At 44.6% G+C, this 22684-nt stretch overlaps 1 protein-coding gene across 2 annotated transcripts in view; it reads right to left on the bottom strand.

The window, feature by feature from the left end:
- Window positions 1-1623: 1623 nt before the first annotated feature.
- Window positions 1624-22684, bottom strand: part of rrp9 (ribosomal RNA processing 9, U3 small nucleolar RNA binding protein) — a 41227-nt gene continuing 20166 nt past the window's right edge. Inside the window, exons 8-15 of one of the 2 annotated variants that reach the window (XM_078543842.1) lie at window positions 21688-21780; window positions 19025-19125; window positions 17300-17434; window positions 10838-10900; window positions 10563-10708; window positions 9667-9746; window positions 4051-4124; window positions 1624-1819 (exon numbers count right to left, since the gene is read on the bottom strand). In XM_078543842.1, coding sequence (XP_078399968.1) covers window positions 1720-1819; window positions 4051-4124; window positions 9667-9746; window positions 10563-10708; window positions 10838-10900; window positions 17300-17434; window positions 19025-19125; window positions 21688-21780 — 792 coding nt within the window. In that variant the 3' untranslated portion in view covers window positions 1624-1719. The remainder of the gene's footprint in view (window positions 1820-4050; window positions 4125-9666; window positions 9747-10562; window positions 10709-10837; window positions 10901-17299; window positions 17435-19024; window positions 19126-21687; window positions 21781-22684) is intronic. The other variant, XM_078543843.1, reaches the window with a different exon arrangement.

The following is a 22684-nucleotide window of genomic DNA, read 5'->3' as shown; positions in this document are numbered from 1 at the left end:
GCTGTTCGCTGATGATTGCAGTGTTCAGTACCATTCGTAGCCCCTCAAATAATGCAGTCCCATTCATGCACGCAAAACCTGGGCAACATTGGTTCAGCTGATCATTGGAAAGTAACAAATTGGAAAAATTGTGATAAATCTCTCAAATCCCTGCAAAAGGGTGAACATCCTGCTCCCAGTAATGGCACTCTGGATCAAAACACACACTAAAATGGGACACTGTATCATTGTCCCCATAGTTCAAGTCTCTAGTGCAAAGTGTAATGGTGGGTGAAAAATTGATACGATAGACTGAATTTTCTGTGCAGTGGCATACACCGTTGGATTGCCACTCCACTCTTACCTTAGCCCGGAGCTCCACATTTCTCACCTGGAGTTCCGACCCAGGCCTGCTGAGAAACGTAGAGTGTAGCTGCTCCTGGAGTCCTTCCCTTGTGGTGTAGGAGCATTGGGGGAAATGAAGCCATGTCCTCACCGCCTCCCACCTTTACCAGAATATGACAGCTAGTACCTCAACTTCAGATGGCTCAGCCACCTTAAGGAGTAAGGTTAGTGGGTGAGGGGGTAGGTTGGGGCTAGTCAGGTGGTCCAGTGGGGAGTCAGTAGTGTATTTACCCAGAAGTTAGAACTGCTTTTAATCCTTCAAACCTTTCCTTCTGCTAATTAAGTCAGAACTATCCAAAGTCTCCAACTTTAACTCAGAGTATCAGAGGGTTGCAGACACTGGGTAATTGCCCAATGAAACCTCCCAGGCAATTGCCATGCAGTCCTTGCTGAGAAGTCCTTGGGGATTTCCGAAGGGTTTCCCCCACCCTGACGCATCTTCTGGGGTACAACCCTCCACGGAAGGGAAGATCTGGGCTGCTATCTATAAAGTTGTGTACTCCAGCAAGCTAATTACAGATTATGCTCCGAATGTAGGCTGTTTCTGGAAGAAGCGTTTGCCTGTTCCACAGTAGAATGCAGTAATGCTGGCTACAGATCACCGCTCCTTTGACACTGTGAACTCAAACACAAGTGAAGAATGGCAGATTCTCCAGTGGAACAGGTTTAACACTGGGTATGTTTAGCAGTGATGAGCAAGTCAAGCTGAATTGAGAGCACCACACAAGGTGCATATCACACATTAGAGAGCACTGCCTATGCCAGCACATTACATAAAGCCTTACTGCAGATTCGCCTGGTTTCAATCTGCTGACCTGCACCAATCCACGCCAAGAGTGGAGCTCACTTGTTGACGAACCAAAGTTTGATTTTTTTTTTTAAAAAACCGTTTCCCCATTTCAAAATGCCTTTGTTTAAATAAGGTATTCTCAAAATGCAGAATCCAGAAAAAAAACCCAAATCAAATATCAAAACATCAATATCAAAATAAGAATTCAGAAAGAATAGTTATCTTTGCCTGAAGTCCAAACTGCTCCTGCAGTCTCCTGCATTCTGGATTGCTCATCGAGTCCCAATTCCATGGGCGATCGGAACAATCTCTGATGAAAATGGTCGAGGCAAATATAAAAAGCTGAGCCTGGATAAAGGTTTGTAGACAGTGTCAGGAGGAGAGAAAGCCACAATCTTTTCTGGAAGAGGATTAAGTGTAGCAGTATGTACATCATGGCAAGTCAAGAGATTTCACCACAATTTTATTCACAAAATATAGGCTCTCAAAGTCACCAAGGTGGAGTGTGGAAGATCCAGCATAAACATCAGTTAATCACACCACAGCTATTTGCTGTCCCCGGATTGTTCTTTGGTCTGTGTCTTCTTCAGTGGGATAATACAGATTCCATTCTTAGCTTCTTTTAGTCTCCACCAGCGGCCTAACCTGCAATGAAAAGTAGAAATTTTATTCAATTGTACAGAATTTATTCCATTGTACAGAATTTAGGAACAGTTCAGATACAGCGAAAAAACATGAAAGCAAAGCTCCCAAGAATTGTCGACTTCACCTGAGAACTAAATTTAAACTCATGCCTATTTCTATATGTGGTTCCATAGTCACTGCTATTCCTCTGATACTTTACCAATTGGTTCACTCTTCATACGAGCCTGCATTGCTAGTGTCAGCAGATACGTTAGCCCCAGGAGCCAATCATACACAATCATTTGTCAGTAGGTCACCAGCTAGAATACTGGTTGATCAGTACTCCCAGAAACACTGGTGACACCTCCGCAGTCCCGACTGCCAATCAGTCCAGAATGAGTTCATTAGATGAGGTTGTGAGAGGTGCCATAGAAATGCAAGTTCTTTCTTTATCCTTGACTAACAAATTAAGGACCCAAGTACAACCCTTACTTATAGCATTCATTAAAATCAAGGCGCTTTATAAATGCAAGTTAACACAGAAAAATGCCCTAATGCACAGGTCTCAACACACCCCCTGGTAATGGTGGCTGCAAGTAATCACATTCAGGCCAGAGAGAAATAATTATATTGGCAGTGTAGAATAAACACTCCAAAAGATCAAAACCAAAGATTGTAACCAACAACATCCAGTAATAAAAGCACAAAGAGGCAGCATCCTTATACCGAGGAGTCAGACAATCGTGTCAGCTTCGGAACATAACCTGCTGCCATCTTATCAATGATTACTCTCGGGGGATTTTTTTTAGAAGTATATTTAGCAGCTTATGTTGGAAGATTGCACAGGTGAAACTCTGCTGTGAACAAGTCACTTTGTATTACTGCACAGCAGTACAAAGTTACACGAACTGACAAACAATTTAAAGCTCCTCTTTCTCTAAAGCCTTTTTTAATGAAAGTCCCTTTTCCTTGTGCAAACACTTGTTTGCTGGCATACAGCTGTCAGGTAAAGCTATCATGATTTATGAAGAGAAGGAGTTGAGGTACAGATCAGCCCTGATCGAATAGAATGATGGTGCAGACTTGAGGGGACGAAAGGTCTCATCCTATGTGGGCAGCAGCTGCTTTTGACCAGCTCACCCAAATGACTGCTTCATACACACACCCAAGCCTGTGGAAAGGTGGCAGGCTATTCAACAGTGCAGCATCACAACCCAGCCAAGCCACCTGCCATGTGCAAGCGCACCGGATAAAGATTAACAGTGGGAGCCCTGTCCAGCTCCTCCCTCCCTTATCATACGGCACTGCAACCAATTCTCCCATCCTAAGCACATGGGTTTGAGGAATATACACACAGCAGCTGCGATGCTGGGTTTGGTTGGTTAGAAACACTGCAAGCCCATCAAATGCTCACCCTACTCAGTAGATGCCTGCCATGCCCTTGTGCGCCACTCTCATCTACAGCTAATAACGCTCGGGTAGGAAAAACCTTGGGGCGGTGAGGTGGGTGTTGGAGGGGTGGCAGGTCCCTCAAAACCAACTGTTCATCAGACCTCCTAAAGGAGTGGCACACCTCAATGTCACATTATTTTGCTGATAACAGCTCCACTCGCTTTCAGTCAATGATCAGTAACAAGCCAGGCCCTGCTCCACCTTTGTGTGGGTCCATCCAACACAAACATCTCATGCATAGCCTTTCCATAAACCTTCCATTGCGCTCATCATCTGGCCTAACATTTGTTACCAGTTGATCTTATGCTCTGGTGGATATATATTTTTAACAGGTTGTCTGTTTGGAAATGTTTCAAAGGCCACAAACAAAATCACAACCAAACAGCTGAGGACCCCACCAATGAATAAGTAGCAAGTGTTTCACAATTAGAATGCGTGGCTTTAAATTACACAATGCTACATGAGAGAATATTACATTTGTGCCTTGCATGGTGTAACCCTTCTGTTCTTACAGAGCAATTTATCATTGAAATGACCATTAGCAGGAAATACAGGAAATGGGTTAAACAATATCCAAAGCTTGCCAGCCCTGAATTTCCACAGGGTCAGAGTAACTCCTACCACAAGGTCAGTGGGAGATTGACAGAACTTTGGAGAAATGATGTACACAGGATGTTTTTGTAGCCATTCACTCCATTTCTCCAGAGTTTCACCAATTTTCCACCAGAGATTCCCAAGGAAAATCCAAGTGGCTGACATCGACAGAGATCAAGATACGCTTCATGGCCCATGCCCCTTACCTGTGTTCCTGCCCCACACCAGCCACCAAAAAGTCACCTGAATTGGAAAACTTCAAACAGTTCACAAAGCCGACCTATGAAAGAAGCAGACAGGAAGATGCTGTTAGCTTTCACAGAATGGTTACAGCACAGGCGGAGGTCAGCCTGTCACGTCTGTGCTGGCTCTCCAAAGGAGCAATTGACTAGTGCCGCTCCCCTGCCTTCTCCCTGTAGATCTGCACATTCTTCCTTTTCAGATAATCCAATTCCCGCCTGAAAGCCTCGACTGAACCTGCCTCCTCCACACTCTCAAGCACTGCATTCCAGAGCCTAACCACTCACTGTGTGAAAAAGTTTTTCCTCATGTTGCTATTGCTCCTTTTGCCAATTACCTTAAATCCGTGCCCTCTCAGTCTCGATCCTTTCATGACAGGGAACAGTTTCTACCTATCTACTCTGTCCAGACCCCTTATGATTTTGAATACTTCTTTCAAATCTATTCTCAACTTTCTCCTCTCCAAGGAAATGATCAGATCATCACAGATCTGGATTTCCCCATCGAAAGGGTCATGCCATCCTAATAAAAGGTTCTGCATTTGCTGCCCCTGTTCTCTGGTCAGTTAACTGTTCACAGCTGAGCAGTAGCAAAAGGGTTGGGAGTTGGACATGGGAAGGGAACAGAGAGGGAGAGCTGGAGCTTCAAAACTCAACAAAAAAAAATCAAGGAGTGAATCATAGGACAAGTGATTAGCTTTATTTTATTCATTCATGGGATGTGGGCTTCACTGGCTATTGCCCATCCTTAGTTGCCCTTGAGGAGGTGGTGGTGAGCTGCCTTCTTGAACCACTGCAGTCCACATGGTTTAGGTACACTCACAGTGCTGTTAGGGAGGGAATTCCAGGATTTTGACCCAGTGACAGTGAAGGGTTCCAAGTCAGGATGTGAAAGAATTGGGAGGGGAACTTCCAGGTGGTGGTGTTCCCATCTATCTGCTGTCCTTGTCCTTCTAGATGGTAGTGGTCATGGGTTTGGAAGGTGCTGCCGAAGGAGCCTTGGTGAATTCTTACAGTGCATCTTATAGATGGAACACACTGCTGCTACTATGTGGCGGTGGTGGAGGGAGTTAATGTTTATGGATGGGGTGCCAATAAAGCGGGCTGCTTTGTCCTGGATGGTGTCCAGTTTCTTGAGTGTTTTGGGAGCTGTACTCATCCAGGAAAGTGGGGAGTATTCCATCACGCTCCTGACTTGTGCCTGGTAGATGGACATGATTTGGGGTGTCAGGAGGTGAGTTACTCATCACAGGATTCCCAGCCTCTGACCTGCTCTTGTAGACACAGTATTTATATGACTAGTCCAGTTCAGTTTCTGGTCAATGGTAACCCCGAGGATGTTGATAGTGGAGGATTCAGTGATGGTGATGCCATTGAATGTCAAGAGGCGATGGTTAGATTCTCTCTTCTTGGAGATGGTCATTGCCTGGCACTTGTGTGGTGTGAATGTTACTTGCCACTTGTCAGCCCAAGCCTGGATATTGTCCAGGTCTTGCTGCATCTGGACATGGACTGCTTCAGTATCTGAAGAGTCACGAATGGTGCTGAACATTGTGCAATCATCAGGGAGCATCTCCACTTCTGACCTTATGACCGAAGGAGGTCATTGATGAAGCAGCTGAACATGGTTGGGCCTAGGACACTACCCTGCAGTCCTGGAGCTGAGATGACTGAACCCCAACAACCATTACCATCTTCCTTTGAGCTAGGTATGACTCCAACCAGTGGTGAGGTTTCCCTCTGATTCCCATTGACTCCAGTTTTGCTAGGGCTCCTTGATGCCACACTCTGTCAAATGCTGCCTTGATGTCAAGGGCAGTCACTTTCATTTCACCTTGGGAGTTCAGCCCTTTTGTCCATGTTTAAGGCTGTAATGAGGTCAGCAGCTGAGTGGCCCTAGCAGAACCCAAACTGGGCATCAGTAAGCAGGTTATTGCTAAGCAAGCGCCGTTTGATAGCACTGTTGATGAACCCTTCCATTACTTTACTGATGATCGAGAGTAGACTGGTGGGGTAGGAATTGGCCGGGTTGGATTTGTCCTGCTTTTTGTGTACAGAACATACCTGGGCAATTTTCCATGTAGCCGGGTACATGCCAGTGTTGTAGCTGTACTGGGACAGCTTGGCTAGGAGTGTGGCAAATTCTGGAGCACAAATCTTCAGTACTATTGCCGGAATATTGTCAAGGCCCATAGCCTTTGCAGTATCCAGTGTCTTCAACCGTTTCTTGATATCACGTGAAGTGAATTGAATTGGCTGAAGACTGGCATCTGTGATGCTGGGGACCTCCGGAGGAGGCCGAGATGGATCATCCACTCGGCACTTCTGGCTCAAGATTGTAGCAAATGCTTCAGCCTTATCTTTTGCACTGATGTTGATAAGTATTGCAATTTTATTTTTACTTTTTAAGCTAGGTGGTATGTCAAACTCAAAAGAATCTGTAATCTACTATTACTTCATTAGATTAATAAATTAGTTAAACTAATGATTAGAACTTGAGTAATCAATTAACATTAATTTTAAATAATTAAAGTAAGTAAACAATTTGGATTCACATGATAGAGCAGGTGTTGTGCTGCAGTTGCAGCATGTGGGGGCTGGAGTTTGTGGACAGCATTGCATTCTCAGACAACCACATCTGTAGCAAGTGTCTGAAGCTTGAGGAACTTTGGCAGAGTTGCAGACACCAAGGGCATCAGAGAGGGGGAAGGGTTACCTGGATACTAGTCCAGGAGGCAGTCACACACCTTAGGTTAAACAGAATTTTAGAAGTGGTCCATGGTCAGGGACAGGAAAGTGCAACTGTGAGTCAGGCAGGTATGGGATGCAGGATATAGTGATGGTAAAGCCTTAGCCATGTGTTTGTCCAACAAGTATGAACTACTTAAATAAAAGCAAAAAACGGCAGATGCTGGAATGAAAATAGAAAGTGCTAATACTCAGCAGGTCTAGTAGCATCCGTGGAGAGAGAAACAGAGTTAATGCTTCGAGTTCTGAAGAGTCATAAGAGAACAAGGACTGCAAGGAGGATGGGTAAACTGACCATGGCCCCATTCAGGTGGATGGAGTATAAAGGGACGTGGCAGTGATCATGGACATAATCATTATGGGAGCAGATACTGTTTTCTGCAGCCGTGACTGGGAGTTCCAAAGGTTGCATTACCTGCCCAGTTGTCCAGGTTTGGAACATTTTCTCAGGGCTGGAGAAGAACTTGGGTGGGAGGGTGCAGTTGTCGTGATCCACATAGGGGGCCAATAACATAGGGAGAAATAAGATTGAGGTTTTGTGGAAGGAGTTTGAGGAACCGGGTTCTAAATTAAGAAGCAGAATCTCAAATGTGATCATCTCTGGATTTATACCTGAGCAAATTGGCATAGGGTCAAGCAGATTACAGAATGAAATGCCTGGCTCAAAGCGTGATGTAGGAAGGAGGGGTTTCAATTCATGGGATACTGGCATCAGTACTCGTGGCGTGGGATCAGTGTCCTGGAGAATTGTATAACCAGGGTTAGGGGTTGGGCTTCAAACTATATACTAAGGGAGGGGCGGATCAGGTGAAAGGAATTTTAGAAATCTAAAGAGGACAGTTGAGGAATTAGTGTAGTGACCTGGGTTAAAAAAAAGAGTGGGGCAGGGAGTAACAGAGTTTAATGACAATAGTGCATCAGTGAATAAAGTCCATGAAAAGGATAGTGATTAAAAAAAAAGGCTTTTTATGTGAATGCATGAAGCATTCCTAACGAGGTAGGCTAACTAGTGGCACAAATTTGATAAATGCGTTTGAACTAATTGCCAATACCAAGACATGGTTGCGAGGTGACCAAGGGAACCAAAGAATATGGGGGTTTGGGTAGAAAAGGACTTAAGGCATAAGATTAGTTGCAATTGTATTGAGACAAAGCGGGCTCAAGGGGCTGTATGGTCTAATCCTGCTCCTAATTCTTAATACATTTTCAATCTTTGGGACTTCCAAGCTGAATCTCTTGAAGTTCAGTCCTGTGTGCATTTTTATTTATTAGGTTATCTAGTGTGGACCTGCACGTTTGTAAAGGAGCTGTTTGTAGCTCTGTTTGCCAGCATTAGCAGCAGGTTATCATCTCACTCCATGGATCATGGCAGGGGAAGAGCTGGCCGGAGGGAGGTCAGAAAACAGGGGGCTAGGGGCAAATCAGGGGATAAACACACCCATGCCACAAGTGTTTGTGACCATTTTGACAAAGACAAATCTGGAGGTAACCTCCCCTTCAACATCATCCTTGTCGCCATTGCAAAAAGGCTACCTCTCCCCTTCCTTTCCACCCCACCCTACTCTCCAACTCCTCCTTATCTAAAATACATTTTCCCACCATAACTCATCACTAATTACTCTTCAACAAACAAACTAGATTACACTCAACTAGGGGTGAAGTGGGGGCAGCGGTGAGGGTGGAGGAAAAAGAGCTGGATGATGTCTGCCCTGTATCAGGATGAGCTGAGAAATCTATTGTGCAGGTTTGAGTATTAAGGAACTGCTGGGTTTAAGTGGCCTTACACAGCCACATTTCCTGATTCTGGTGGAGGATTTAATTGCAAGAGCTGAGAGCAACTCAGTGACCCAAGAAACACAGCTGATTTTAACAAGGGCAACCAGGCCATACTGGCCCCAGCTGAAAGCTAAGAAACCATAATGCGGTAGCAAACTTGGACAGTAACTGCTGCATTAATTAACTGAACTAATTAACTGTGCTGGCACTGTTATTTTAAGGTCAATTGACAGCAGGGTCTCTTCCAGCATGAACTGAAGTCCTATGTTTGAGCAGTGCTCCACTGGGGAATAGGCACTGTGAATGTAATCAGCACCTGTTTCCAAATGGACCCGAATCCATCGCGAAATTGTGCAAGAGAAACAAGACACAAGAATACGGCCTTAAAGGGGAAGGGGAGTCCAGGAGCACTTTCTGTCCAGAGTACCACACTCTGCACAAAATGTGCAATGCTTAAAAAAAAGTTCCATTAAAAAATTTCTTCAAATTCCAGCCCCCCCACAATCAAAATAAAGAATCTATCTGCAATGGTCACCATGGTGGAGTATTGCATCATTTTGATTAGGAAGGGTTCCAAGTTAGATCCCTGGTCAGCAAAGAGTTAGCTGACCTCAGGCAAAGTGGCAGTAGGGGCAGTGCATACAGCGCTTTACCACTCCCTCACTCCTCAATTTGGAAAAGGAAACCAGCTCAGGTTCATTGCTCCCAGTCACTATTATCGCCTCCCTAAGAGTAAGTGTATGGATATGAGTATGGTCAGGAAAAGTCTCAACTATCCCATTGCCCCTCGTTGAAAAGCCTGGTGATACTCTCACATAAGGCTCAGGTACAGAAGGGCTGCCATCTATTGCAGTACAGGTCACTTCAGGAGAGGTGCACACTAACTAGAGGGGTAAAGGAAAGCTCTCAGCTTATGGATCCCTAGGCTTGAACTGTTAACTCTGGTATATTGGAAGCTAGTGGTAGCTTCTGTCAGCCAGAAACTGCACTGCAATTCATCCAGTTAGTCAGAACTGCAACCCATTAGACACACAAGATCCTGTACAGTCTCTCTCTTACCATGGGAATGTCAAACAGCGGCTCTAGTGTCTTAAAACCTTCTCCACACTTCCAGAGTCTGATTTTAGAATCTTGTGAACCTGAAATCATCAAATTAAACTAGATTATAACACGGCAATATTAACAGGCCAATTAATTACAGCAAAGAGCTGTGAAAACCACATTCAGCAGCTTGCTATGCATCATATAACGCCATATTCTCGGTTGTGCTGCAGCTGAGATTTGTAACTATCCATTAGCATCTGAAAGAGGAAGACAGGGTAACGTCATAATAAAAACAAAATGCTGCAGATGCTGGAAATCTAAAATAAAAATGGAAAATGCTGGAAAAACTCAGCAGATCTGACAGCATCTTTGGAGAGAGAAACAGAGTTAATGTTATAGTTTGGAACTGGGTAATGTCATTCAGTTTCTAGATAAGAATTGAAGCATCTTGTCAAAATGTGCACTTGCCAGTCTCTTCCAGGTGTTGAATGACTGCTGTGTATTCCAGCTAGCCAACCTTTTAATACACTCATTGGCTCCTGGTCAGAGGGACCAAAACTGGACTCAAGACACGAGAAGTCTGAGATCAGAAAATGATACATTCTGGTGATGATCGCTCTAGCGCTGGTGATGCCCTGAAATCTGATGTCGGCAACAACTTGCATTTATATAGAGCCTTTAACTTATTCAAATGCCCCAAGGCACTTCACAGGAGCAGCATGTGGAACCACTTCACTGGGAGAATGCTGTGATCAAAATGGAATGAGGAGGAAGAATGGGCAATTCTATATATTCTGAACGAAGCAGCCTGGTTGCTGAAATATCTGCACAACATGGGGTTAGTCACTTCTAGTAGATGAAAACTAAGAGACACAAGGAACATTAAAACAGTATCTCACAGCTTGAAGCACCTGAGGCAACCAAATCACTGTTCAGCAATGCTGCCACAGAGGTAATCCAATTTGGCTGTTGTATCCCTGGGTCTCCATGGATACCATGAGCTTTCCTGACCGTCACCAGAGGCTTCTTCTTGGTAACTGTCCAAAGGGCCAAGGAGCTGGAACACAGTAAGGTCAACAGATATAAAATGTAATGGCCCTCAATGCAAGCAAAAGGATTTGTTTCAAATATTTTTTTAAAAATTAAAAGCTGGATAGAAGTCCAGCACTTCAGGCAATAAACACACCCATCATCAGCTCCAGAAATCATGTATTCCTCGTTTATCAGTTGTATGCAGTCAATGGAACTCCTGGGGAACAAACAGAGCAGTACAGTTAGCATGCTGATACAAAGAGTAGGAAATGATCAGAGGGAGAAGCCAGTTTCTAGGGACTTTCCCATCAATGTTGGACATTGAGAGAGCAGCACTCAGTTGTAAACCTGTGCCTTTGAGGCAGCCATCAGGTGGGAAGGCTGTTGGGGGGGCTGTTGTTTCTTGCTGTTTAATGACCACCACTCTTCTGACTGAGGGGAGGCAGAGAAAAATAAAGTTAGGTCTTGGACTCTGCTGAAGGCATGGAGCTCATCTCTTTTTATGCTGTCAGGTTCTTCAGGGTAAAGCAGTGGGAAAACAGCCCTTCTGCTGGCAAAAGCATGTTAACAATATGAAGGTACATATTGTGCAAATTGCTTTAAATGGAAGTTGTCCTCTATTTCAGCTACTCAGGGCTCTGCAATGCACCTTGCATTATTAACATGGGAGGGGGGGTTTGTAGAGAACTGAACAGAATTACTGTTAGAAAGTTCATACTGAACTAAGTTTAATCCTGCTGTAATGACAAACACATCTGAAGTTGCTCCATCAGAGCTGACAACTGTCCACAGAAATGAGGGGCTTTAAATTACACTGCTCTCCTTTGTGCTGTATGTCAGCTACCCAAGACCTCAAAACCATCACCAGCACCCCACACCACCCAAGTTAGTAATGCAATCCATTGGTACTGCATCTCTACAACGTACCCCACTGGCATGGACTGCTCCAACCCCCTTCCCCTGAGACACCCTCAACCCACTGCCAATGCACCTCCTCCATTCGCAATAAGTTGAAGCTACTGTATTTATATACAGCCTTTAACGTATTCAAATACTACAGTGTAAAGTGAGGCAAACCTGCCACTTTATGATTCATTAATCAGACCACATTAGAGCACTGTGTCATTTCAGTGGCCACATTACAAAAAAATACTGCAGTCATCAAGAGGAAACAGAATGATTGATGGACTGGATAACTACATCAGATATGGAGGACAGAAACAGACCATTCAACACAACCAGTCCATGACAATGTTAATGTTCCATCTAGCCTCTTTCCATCCCTCCTCATCTAGCTCAATCAGCACAACCTTCAACTCGCTTCTCCCTCGTATATTCACCTCACTTCTCCTTAAATGCATCTATACTATTCATCCCAAACCAGCCCCTGGGGTAGTACCCACCACTCTCTGAATAAAGCAGTTTCTTCTGAATTCCCCATTCAATTTCTTGGTGACTACCTTATATGGATTGCCTATAATTTTGATCTTGGGACCACTCTGCTTCTATCAAAGCCTTTCATCATTTTAAAGATTGTGAAGATCAATTGCACGGGCTGGGCAGTGCCTTCACTGGAGGAGAGGGATACGGGCTGGGCAGTGCGTTCACTGGAGGAGAGGGGCACAGGCTGGGCAGTGCCTTCACTGAAGGAGAGGGGCACGGGCTGGGCAGTGCCTTCACTGGAGGAGAGGGGCACGGGCTGGGCAATGCCTTCACTGGAGGAGAGGGACACGCACTGGGCAGTGCCTTCACTGGAGGAGAGGGATATGGGCTGGGCAGTGGAGAGGGACATGGGCTGGGCAGTGGAGTCACTGGAGGAGAGGGACATGTGCTGGGCAGTGGAGTCACTGGAGGAGAGGGACATGTGCTGGGCAGTGGAGTCACTGGAGGAGACGGACATGTGCTGGGCAGTGGAGTCACTGGAGGAGAGGGACATGTGCTGGGTAGTGCCTTCACTGGAGGAGAGGGACATGTGCTGGGCAGTGGAGTCACTGGAGGAGAGGGACATGTGCTGGGCAGTGCCTTCACTGGAGGAGAGGGACATGTGCTGGGCAGTGGAGTCACTGGAGGAGAGGGACATGTGCTGGGCAGTGGAGTCACTGGAGGAGACGGACATGTGCTGGGCAGTGGAGTCACTGGAGGAGAGGGACATGTGCTGGGCAGTGCCTTCACTGGAGGAGAGGGACATGTGCTGGGCAGTGGAGTCACTGGAGGAGAGGGACATGTGCTGGGCAGTGGAGTCACTGGAGGAGAGGGACATGTGCTGGGCAGTGGAGTCACTGGAGGAGAGGGACATGTGCTGGGCACTGCCTTCACTGGAAGAGAGGTGATGTGGTGATAACTGATTTTGAAAATTCTGAAGGAACTAAAGAACGTACACAATGGGCAGCAATTTTACCCTGCTCATAACAGCAGAGCCAGAGAACATGGCCCACACTTAAACAGCGCCAATTTAAAACACATCTGCAGAAACATTTCAATGAGCAAGTCAGGCTCCCTCAGGAGACGGGGGAAGCATTGATTCGTTCAAATGCACGTTAGATAGATCACTTTCAGAAAATATCATGGGGTGCAGTATATGACCAATTTGAAATGCTAAATATTTTCAAGAGAAGTATGTTAGAGAGAAAATGATAACTGAACCTGTGAGTCCCAAAGTTTTCCACTGCTGATGTTTCCCTCACCTCATTCCTGGGTCAACTGCAGACTACCTGATAGAGTTTAACTGCAAAGATTAGTGAATAACTCCATTCTCATGTATCATGCATCTACCAGGGTGGTAGAGGATGAACTAGATGGACCTTGCTCTTATTTTGGCCCTCAATTCCCATGTTCCCAGCCTATCAACTGGAAATGATTTCAAAACTTGAGAGTTTACAGAAAAACAGCTGCAGCTCTAGTCGTTTAAAAGCAGTGTGCCACAATTTGTGCCTCTGGCTGCCACACTCTCCCCTTTTAAACAACAATCCTCATTTTGGTTCTGTTTACAGTTAGATCCCCTGGTTTCCTTTAGCCGCAGAATTCTCGTGATAATACACTCGGGCCTGTACCAGGAGTGTGCTGCCTGCGTACTGCTTCTCCCTGTTACATTCAGATGGAGAGCGGGTCTGCTTTTAGACAGAGGCCAATGGAAGGCTAAGTTCAAGGGTCAGTGCTGCCCCACCCTTACATCTTCATAATTAAAATCTCATTTTATTTTTCACCCAGAGGGTGGTTGGAGTCTGGAACACACTGCCTGAGGGGGCGGTAGAGACAGGAGCCCTCACAACATTTTAGCAGTATTTAGGTGAGCACTTGAAATGCCATGACATACAGGGCTATGGGCCAAGTGCTGGAAAATGGGTTAGAATAGATAGGTACTTGATGGCCAGCACGGACACAATGGGCCAAAGGGCCTGTTTCTGTGCTGCATGACTATGACTCTATGGCTCAACTGCAGTCAGAGCCTCACATTTTCAAGAGTCAACACTGCCCTCAGATGAGACGCAGGGAATTGTTTACAGTACGGATAGCGGCCACTGGAGGCAAGCCACAAGCTATCTTGATGCAAAAGACACGCTGACAGAGCACATCGAGCAAACTTGTCAGGCACCTCACTTCAAGCTGCACGGCTTCTTTGAATGCAGTGTTTTATGAATGTTGAATTAGTGATGTCCATGGTCAGGCTTGAATAGAGGGTAGGGAAAGCGGTTGAGCGAGCTGAGAAAATTATTTTTCTGTGAAGCACGGGTGAGATAAGTCAAAGTGATAACCAACTCAATCAGAGGCGAGAATAGATTTCACAGCAAAAACACCAGCACCTTCATCCTTGGGCTTCTCCTCACTGTCTCTCCTTCACTGGCATTAGCCTATCAAAAGATTTTCAACTAAGGTGTGGATATAATTAACCCATTCAGTACCAAAGGCTTGTTACAGCTTTATACCTACAGCATCAGCACTCTGACAGAAGTGGAGTTTAAATGAAGCATCTCCGCAGACACTGGTATATTAAGTAACAACCTGAACAGTAATTCTGCTCACTTTCCTGCAAACCCCTAGACAGAATGGTGGGGTGGAAAAAAGGATCCCTGCTCTTCATTGCCATTCAGTGGCCCCTGCTAGAAATGGCATATCAAAGGAGGGCAGGACCTGACTTTGTTACGACACCCGCCAGGGTTAAGCAGCCAGCTGGCACTGATTCACTTTCACATGAATCTTGCCAAGAAAGCAGAAGCCAGGAAAATTCAATGCCTTGGGGGGAAGAGTCAATCGGCAGGGTGGGGGCTGAAAGAAGGAAAACCAAGTGCCGATGACAGGACTGGCAGCATCAAGTCGGCAAGGTTACAGAGTTCGACAGTGAGTCTGAATTAACACAGACTGTAGACACTGAGCATCCTGAGGTTGATTGTGTTGATGCTAATTCAGATAATCAGTGCTTAGTAACTGCATTAGGCTGTAACTGCAGATAATCTCCAGAGCACTTGCACTCAAGTAAAGCCACCAAATGATCACAGAATGAAGGCTGTTCAGCCCATCATGTCTGTGCTGGCTCACCGAAGGAGCAATTTACCTAGTGCCAATCCCCTGGCTTCTCTCCCCGTAGACCATTCTTCCTTTTCAGATAACAATTCAATTCCCTCTTGAATTCCTCGATTGAACCTACCTCCATCACACTCTCAGGCAGTGCATTCCAAGTCCTGACCACTCACTCAGTGAAATAGTTTTTCATGTTGCCATTGCTTCTTTTGCCAATTACTTTAGATCTATGCCCTCTGGGTCTCAATCCTTCCACCAATGCGAACAGTTTCTCTACCTACTCAGTCTAGACAACTCATGATTTTCTATACCTCTATCAATCTCCCCTCAGCCTTCTCTACTTCATGGAAAACAGTCCCAACTTCTCCAATCTATGTAACTGGAGTTCCTCACCCCAGGAGCCACTCGCATGAATCTTTTCTGCACTGTCTATAATGCCTTCACGTTCTCCCTAAACTGTTGTGCCCAGAAATGGATGCAATACTCCAGTTGAGGCCAAACCAGTGCTTCTATGCAAGGTTAAAATAGCTTCCTTACAGAAAACAGAAATAGAGGCTAAAAAGAGAACTTCTAGGGACTGTTCCATTTTAAAACAGGTTAAGATAAAGTGCCAGTGTTTGGACTCTGAAGTATCACATCACTGTGTTTACTGGACAAAAGGAGACAAAATTGAGTTGTTTGAAGGTCACAATTTTGTAATCAACCTCTGGACTTTCGCAGATAACTGGGCAATCAGAAAACCACAGCACTGGCCTCCAGAGCTTGGGATAAGGAGGAAGAATTGGTGTGTTTATTTATCTGCCAGCAAAGTGGGAGCTGTCAGTGGAATGTGAATGCAGCATTAATCTTTAAACGACAGGTACTAAGTAGAGAATTTTCACATTACACCAGAGTGCTCAGGGAGCCAGCAGGTGTGAAATTGATGAACATTCTGTATCGAGACCAACAGTGAAAGACAACCACTTGTAAATGTGAGAATGGAAGCCAAGGGAGTATGAACCAGAAAGCAAGATTATAATGAACATGGAACTGAATTAAATTAGTTAGAAAGTTAGCGCTGGAATAAAACTTTGCACATTTAATCCTGCTGTAGAGAGATATATTTGAAATCTATCGACCGACTGGTTCTTGATCAGGAGAAGTGATGTGCCTTTACATCACATTGTTCTCCTTTACAAGAGTAGCACGGTAATATCAGTGAGGTGTTGGAACCAAGAACCACATTCTCTCTGCTCTCAAGGAGCAAAGGTATCAGGCTGCTGCTTGCTCCCCTTTCATCCGGGTGCACTCAGGCCAAGCTCACGGCAGCCTGTACCCAGTACAGGCACAGCACCCTGTACCCAGTTCTAATTCAGACCTGCTCAGTCACTCCAGTGCTGACCCACTCAGCAGCCAGTCTCCAGCATGTTCGTGGGAGAAGATTTACAGCCAAAAAATGAATCCAATGTGGAAAAACTACAGACAAAGCTTGTTCTCCACAATATATACTGAGGTAAATGTACGGCAGCTCGAACTGCTGAATCTGTACCATAACCAGTGCCTCTCATACACCTTTTAGTCTTTGTGAACTGCAGATTGCCAGGTTTCACATTTTCAGTTCAATTGCAGGCAAGTGCAGTGCTTCAGAAACACTTCATTAAACCCTAATCTGCAACGTTTCATCTGTTTCTCTCTCTGCTCTTCTCTTCTGAATGTATTGATGCTGGTTTTTCAGTCAGCAGCTATCCTCCAGCACCTTACCCATGTAATCATTCCTCAGGTCTGAACCTAGTTGTCAACAACTTGCATTTATATAGCACCTTTAACATAGTAAAACATTCCAAAGCACTTCACAAGAACATTATCAAACAGAACTTGACACTGGGCTACATAAGGACAAGCAAAAGCCTGGTCAAGGAGGTAGGTTTTAAGGAGTGTCTTAAAAGAAGAAAGTGGGCTAAAAAGGAGAGGTTTAGGGAAGGGGCTACAGAGTTGAGGGTCTAAGCAGCTGAAGGCATGGCCCCATTGGTGGAGCAATTAAAAACTGCGATGTGCAAGAGATGGTGCAGTGCTGCACGTGCAAGCTCACAATTTATACGTGACCGTGTGTGCAACTACTCACTCATGACCATGAAATACAAGCTGTGCTTCTTCAACAATCTTCCAAACACGGACTGTCCGGTCTCTTCCCCCTGCTGTAACACAGCGTTCTCGACTAAGGCTGTCCAGTCCAGTGATGGCATCCTGGTGGCCAAACCTATTTGAATTGGAAAAAAAGTAATCGAGGACAGCACCAAGCACTAACTGCATTTCTGAGCGTCACTTCCACCCAAGCTCCAAATAAACCATCGTACTCACCTGAGTCAGAAGGTTGTGGGTTCAAAACTGAGATAGAGCACAAAATTAAGGCTGACACTTCCGTGTAGTACCAAGGGAGTGCAGCACTGTTTGAGGTACCATCTTTGAATGAAAGGTTAAAACCAAGACCCATTTGAGCTCTCAGGTGAACAGTAAGATCCTCAGGTTCAATGAGCAGGAAGTTCACCACCAGTCCTGGTCAATATTTGTCCAAAACTGAAAACAGATGATCTTGTTGGTTGCTTCATTACCATTTGTGGGAGCTTGGTGCGCACATATTAGCTGCCATGTTTCCTTCATGACAGCAATGACTGCACTTCACAAAGTGTCTCATTGTCTACAAAGCATTTTGGAATGTCCTGAGATTGCAAATGGCACTAATCTCTCTTTCTTTGCAGGAATTCCTCCATCCTGCATTCTCTGTGCATAAATCAAGACTTGGCAGACCATATCCTAATCTAACTTCTTTTCCAGGGCTTCAAAGGCAGGCAATGTTTCACTGCAGCTGACTTATTGTGTTTTTACTTTACAGTTGGTGGCCTGAAGATAAATGGCAGTAGGAAGGTATTGGGACTTACCCAGAAGAGGTACCACCACAGGCAGCAACACCTGATATTGGTCCATATAACCCAAAAGTTGAAATACCCAGAAACAAAATCAAAACATTCAAACAACTGCACATGGGCAGGGGGTGGCGGCCAGCCAGGCGCTGTGCTGGGGTGGGGGCAGCTGCCTGGTTATGGTCTGTCTGCTGTCCTCACAATTGCCTGTGAGAAAAACAGACCTGGAGGCTTCGGTGACACCAGAACAATACATACATTCTCACTTGTGTAGTTTTTTTATTGAAACCAAGGCAGAATGGCAGAAGAGATAAAACGTAAGAATGAGTAGATTAAGTGGGTCTTTCTGAAATCCTGGACACAGGATAAAAATATTATCAAGCTAACAAACAAGAAATAGAAGTTTATTCCTTTAATAATAAACAGGAAGGTAGTGCAGCAGAGGCTTGTATAATGAAATATTATTGACCCTTAGCGATTGCAGACAATGGGCAGGATATTAGTGAGGTCACAGCTCGAGAATTGTTTTTGCTCAGCAACCTCTCCTAAGGGTCATAAAACGTCCAGCAAGTTTAAGTTTGACCCAAGGGCCACAAGCTGAAACTTGCTGAAAACTGAATTGTAGAAGTCTCAAGCATGAGTAATGAAATGGGTATAAAAAGGGGAAGAAGTTCTTGAAAAATGTCACTTCAGGAACAATATCCAAACCCAGCTGGGTGCCTCAAGTATGAGATGATGATTTGTAATAGAATAGGTCTGATGGGCTCTTTTTAATTGTCTATTAATGTAGTGTCTAATTAAGTTTGCACGGATTTTTAAACTATCAGGTTGAACTGATGTCTCAGCTGTCAATCAGAACTGGAAACTAACAATCCCAGCCTGATCATAGATCAGAAGCTGTGGATCCATATTCACACTGCGATACTCACAGGGTTTCAACGTAGGCGTTCTGGTCGACATTCCATACCTTCACCGAGCGGTCATGAGAGGCACTATATAACTGATGTGTGCCTTTCCGAAAGGACAGGCCCTGGGGGGAAAATGGAGCATATAAAAGAGGCCCTGCAAGAGCTGTAAGTGCAAAAAGCTACTGGCGTGAAGCAACTTTAACCAATGAAGGTCTCCCTCTGCTTTAAAAAAAAATCACAGGTTTTCAATTTTTTCTGAAGACCATTTCCTAAAAAATTCCAATGTGACCTCTCCTTTCCCCCTACGCTACCATGACAATGTCACTGACGTTGTATAAGTTTACTGCTTCTCCCAATGCCAGAGCTGCTATCTGCAGGATAAGCGTCTTAAGTTTGTTTATTTGGGAAGTATTCCATGCATGGTAGCATGCAGAGTCAATAATCACAAGATAGCACAGTGTCAGTGGTAGTAGCTCAACCATTATCAGAAACTCGCACAAAAGACACAGGCAACCCACAGGCCCAAGGTGTGTCTCTGATGCCCTTCTTGTACAGTGTTCCTCCAAAGTTATAACTGCTCTCTACCACCAGGGGGCAACTGAACACCACATCAGGGCTCAAAATGTACGTGAAGAGATTTCCATTTCAATGTTGAGCAGCCCACCAGCCTGTGCAGCAGCTCTGATGGCTACCATCATTATCAAACACACCCTTTGAAGCTGCTCTCCTGATCACAGCTGTCAATTTCACAAATTTGAAAATGAGACATGAAACCCTGATGCTTCCTTAAGCAGTCTCAACACCCAGCAACCCTCCTGCTACTCAATTCATGTGAGAATAAGCAGTTATAAAACTGGATACATGAGTTTACTTTCCCCATTAGTACCCAGGCCTTTAAACCTGGAGTATTTTCCTCTCTGTTTTTGGACTTGGGCAGACAGGGCATAATTTCAAAATTTGCAGATGACATCAAACTCAAATGTGGAAAACAATGAAGGTGATAGCAACAGATTTCAGGTGGCCATAAACTGACTGGTGAAGTGGGCAGATACATGGCAGATGAAATTTAACGGAGCAGTGTGAAATGATAAATTTTGGTAGGATAAATGAAGAGAGGCAATATAAGCTAAAAAGTACAATTTTAATAAGGTAGTAGGAACAAAGAGACCTGCAGGTGTATGTACAAGAATCTAGTCCACTTTGGCAGGAAGAATAGAAAAGCAGCATATTTAACTGGAGAGAGATTACAGAACTGAGGTACATAGGGATCTGGGTGTCCTGGTACATGGATCACAAAAAGTTAGTATGCAGGTACAGCAAGTGATTGGCAAATGGAACATTGTCATTTATTGCAAGGGGAATGGAATATAACTTGAAATGTTTTGCTACAGTTGTATAGGGTATTTATGAAACCACATCTGGAGTACTGTGTACAGTTCTGGTCCTTATTTAAGGAAGGATATAAATGCATTGGAAGCAGTTCTGAAAAGGTTCACTTGACTGATACTTGGGATGGGGGTGTTATCTTATGAGGGAAGGTTGGGCAGGCTGGGCCTGTATCCATGGAGTTTAGAAGGTTGAGAGGTGATCTTATTGAAACATAAAAGATTCTGAGGGGTCTTGACAGGATGGATACTGAGAGGGCGTTTCCCCTTACGGGAGAGGCTAGAACAAGGGAACACAGTTTAAAAATAAGGGGTCTACCATTTAAAACAAAGATGAGGAGAAATATTTTCCTCTAAGGGCTGTGAGTCTTTGGAACTCTCTTCCCCGGAGAGCGGTGGAGGCAGGGTCACTGAATATTTTTAAAGCAGAGGTAGATAGATTCTTGACTAACAAGGGAGTCAAAGGTTATTGGGGGTAAGTGGAATGTGGAGTTAAGGCTACAGCCAGGTCAGCCGTGATATTATTGGATGGTGGAGCAGGCTTGAGGGGCTGAATGGCCTACTCCTGCTCCTAATTCATATGTTCGTATGTATGTTCTTTGAAGATGCCAGGATAAGTAGAGAAGAATGGTAAAAAGGATTCTTGGATTGATAAACAGAGGAATAAAATTCAAAAGCGAGGAAGCTATGCTAAACCTTTGAAAATCACTGGTTCGGTCACCACTGGAGCATTCTGGGCACCACACTTTAGGAAGAACATCAAAGGCATTGGAGAGAGCAGAGGAGATTTACTAGAACAGTACCAGGAACAGAGGGGCTTAGTTATATAGAGAGGCTGTAGAAGCTGGAGCTGTCCCGAGAGCAGAGAAGTTTATGAGGGAATTTCAGAGCTATTTAAAATCACAAAGAATTTGGATAAAAGAAACTGTTTCTAATGTCAGGAGAGTCGTTAGCCAGGGGACACAGACAGAAGACAATTGCCAAAAGAACCAGAGGTGACATGAGGAATTTATTTTTAAAAAGCATACGAGTTGTTGTGATCTGGAAAGCACTATCTAAAAGGATGGCAGACAATAAAAACGTTTTAAAGGGAATTGGATAAATATCTGAAGTGAAGAAACTTGCAGAGCTAAAAGGAATAAGCTGAACAGTGGGACTAATTGAGGTAACTCCTTCAAAGAGTATTGTTCTATGCTGCATCATTTTCTGATTCTATTTAACTCCTTGAAAGGTCTAGTCTCCTCCATATAAAACAATTATCTCCCAATCACCACTCCTCACCAACCCATTCCCACTCACCGATACTGCATCTTTATGTCCTTTGAATGTGTAAAGATGTTGGCACGTGGCAGGGTCCCAGATCAAGATCAGCTTGTTTCTGTCTCCTGTAGCCTATATGGAAAGACAAGTTAGATCTGGCATTTCACAGGGCACATACAGTACATTGTCACATGTACACTACCCACCAGATTACAGTATCAGTCACATACAGTGTCATATGTTTTAAACTCCATCACAGAACCGTTGAGATGGTGCAGCTGTATCCAGCAAGCCACTGTTATGAAAACAAAAATAGCTGGAAAAACTCAGCAGGTCTGACAGCATCTGCAGAGAGGAATACAGTTAACGTTTCGAGTCCATATGACTCTTCATCAGAGTCATTCTGTCTTCCTCTCCGCAGATGCTGTCAGACCTGCTGAGTTTTTCAGCTATTTTTGTTTTTGTTTCAGATTTCCAGCATCCGCAGTATTTTGCTTTTATCTTAGCTACTGTTATGGACAGAGGGCGGGGTGGTTTTAATTTAAACAGCCCTGATTTCTCTTCTCACCACCCATCTGTTAAAGAAAGCTGTTTTGCTTTTGATTTCCCCTTTTATAAGTGGTGGCGTATTTTCCCCAACCCTTCAGTTTTGGTGTGACCCAATTTCTATCAACAACTGCACAGCAAACTTGAGATAGGGTAAAATCAGAGGGTTAATTAATTTGCACACATCCAAACGTGGGAGGCCGCGGGGTCGGGTTGGGGGGGGGGGGGGGGGGGGGGGGTCGCTATGCAGCCCCCGGTACATTCATACAATAAGAGGGATAGAGACAGCAAGAGGTACAGGGCAAATACCACAGAATAAATAATTATTGTTTCACAAGTCCAGAATCAAAAATCCAATGGTGTATTCTTTCATAGAGTTAGCAGGTTGAACACTGATGCTGGAAAATTCATTTTTGCAGTAGAGATGACTTCAACAATGGGCTAGGCATGTAGAGTTCCATTAGAAAGTGTAGATGGGGGCCAGGCATTC

Source organism: Cetorhinus maximus, chromosome 6 (assembly GCF_964194155.1).
Source record: "Cetorhinus maximus chromosome 6, sCetMax3.hap1.1, whole genome shotgun sequence".
NCBI lineage: Eukaryota > Metazoa > Chordata > Chondrichthyes > Lamniformes > Cetorhinidae > Cetorhinus > Cetorhinus maximus.
Note: the sequence above shows the minus strand (reverse complement) of the source record. Positions and strands in the feature narration are given on the sequence as shown.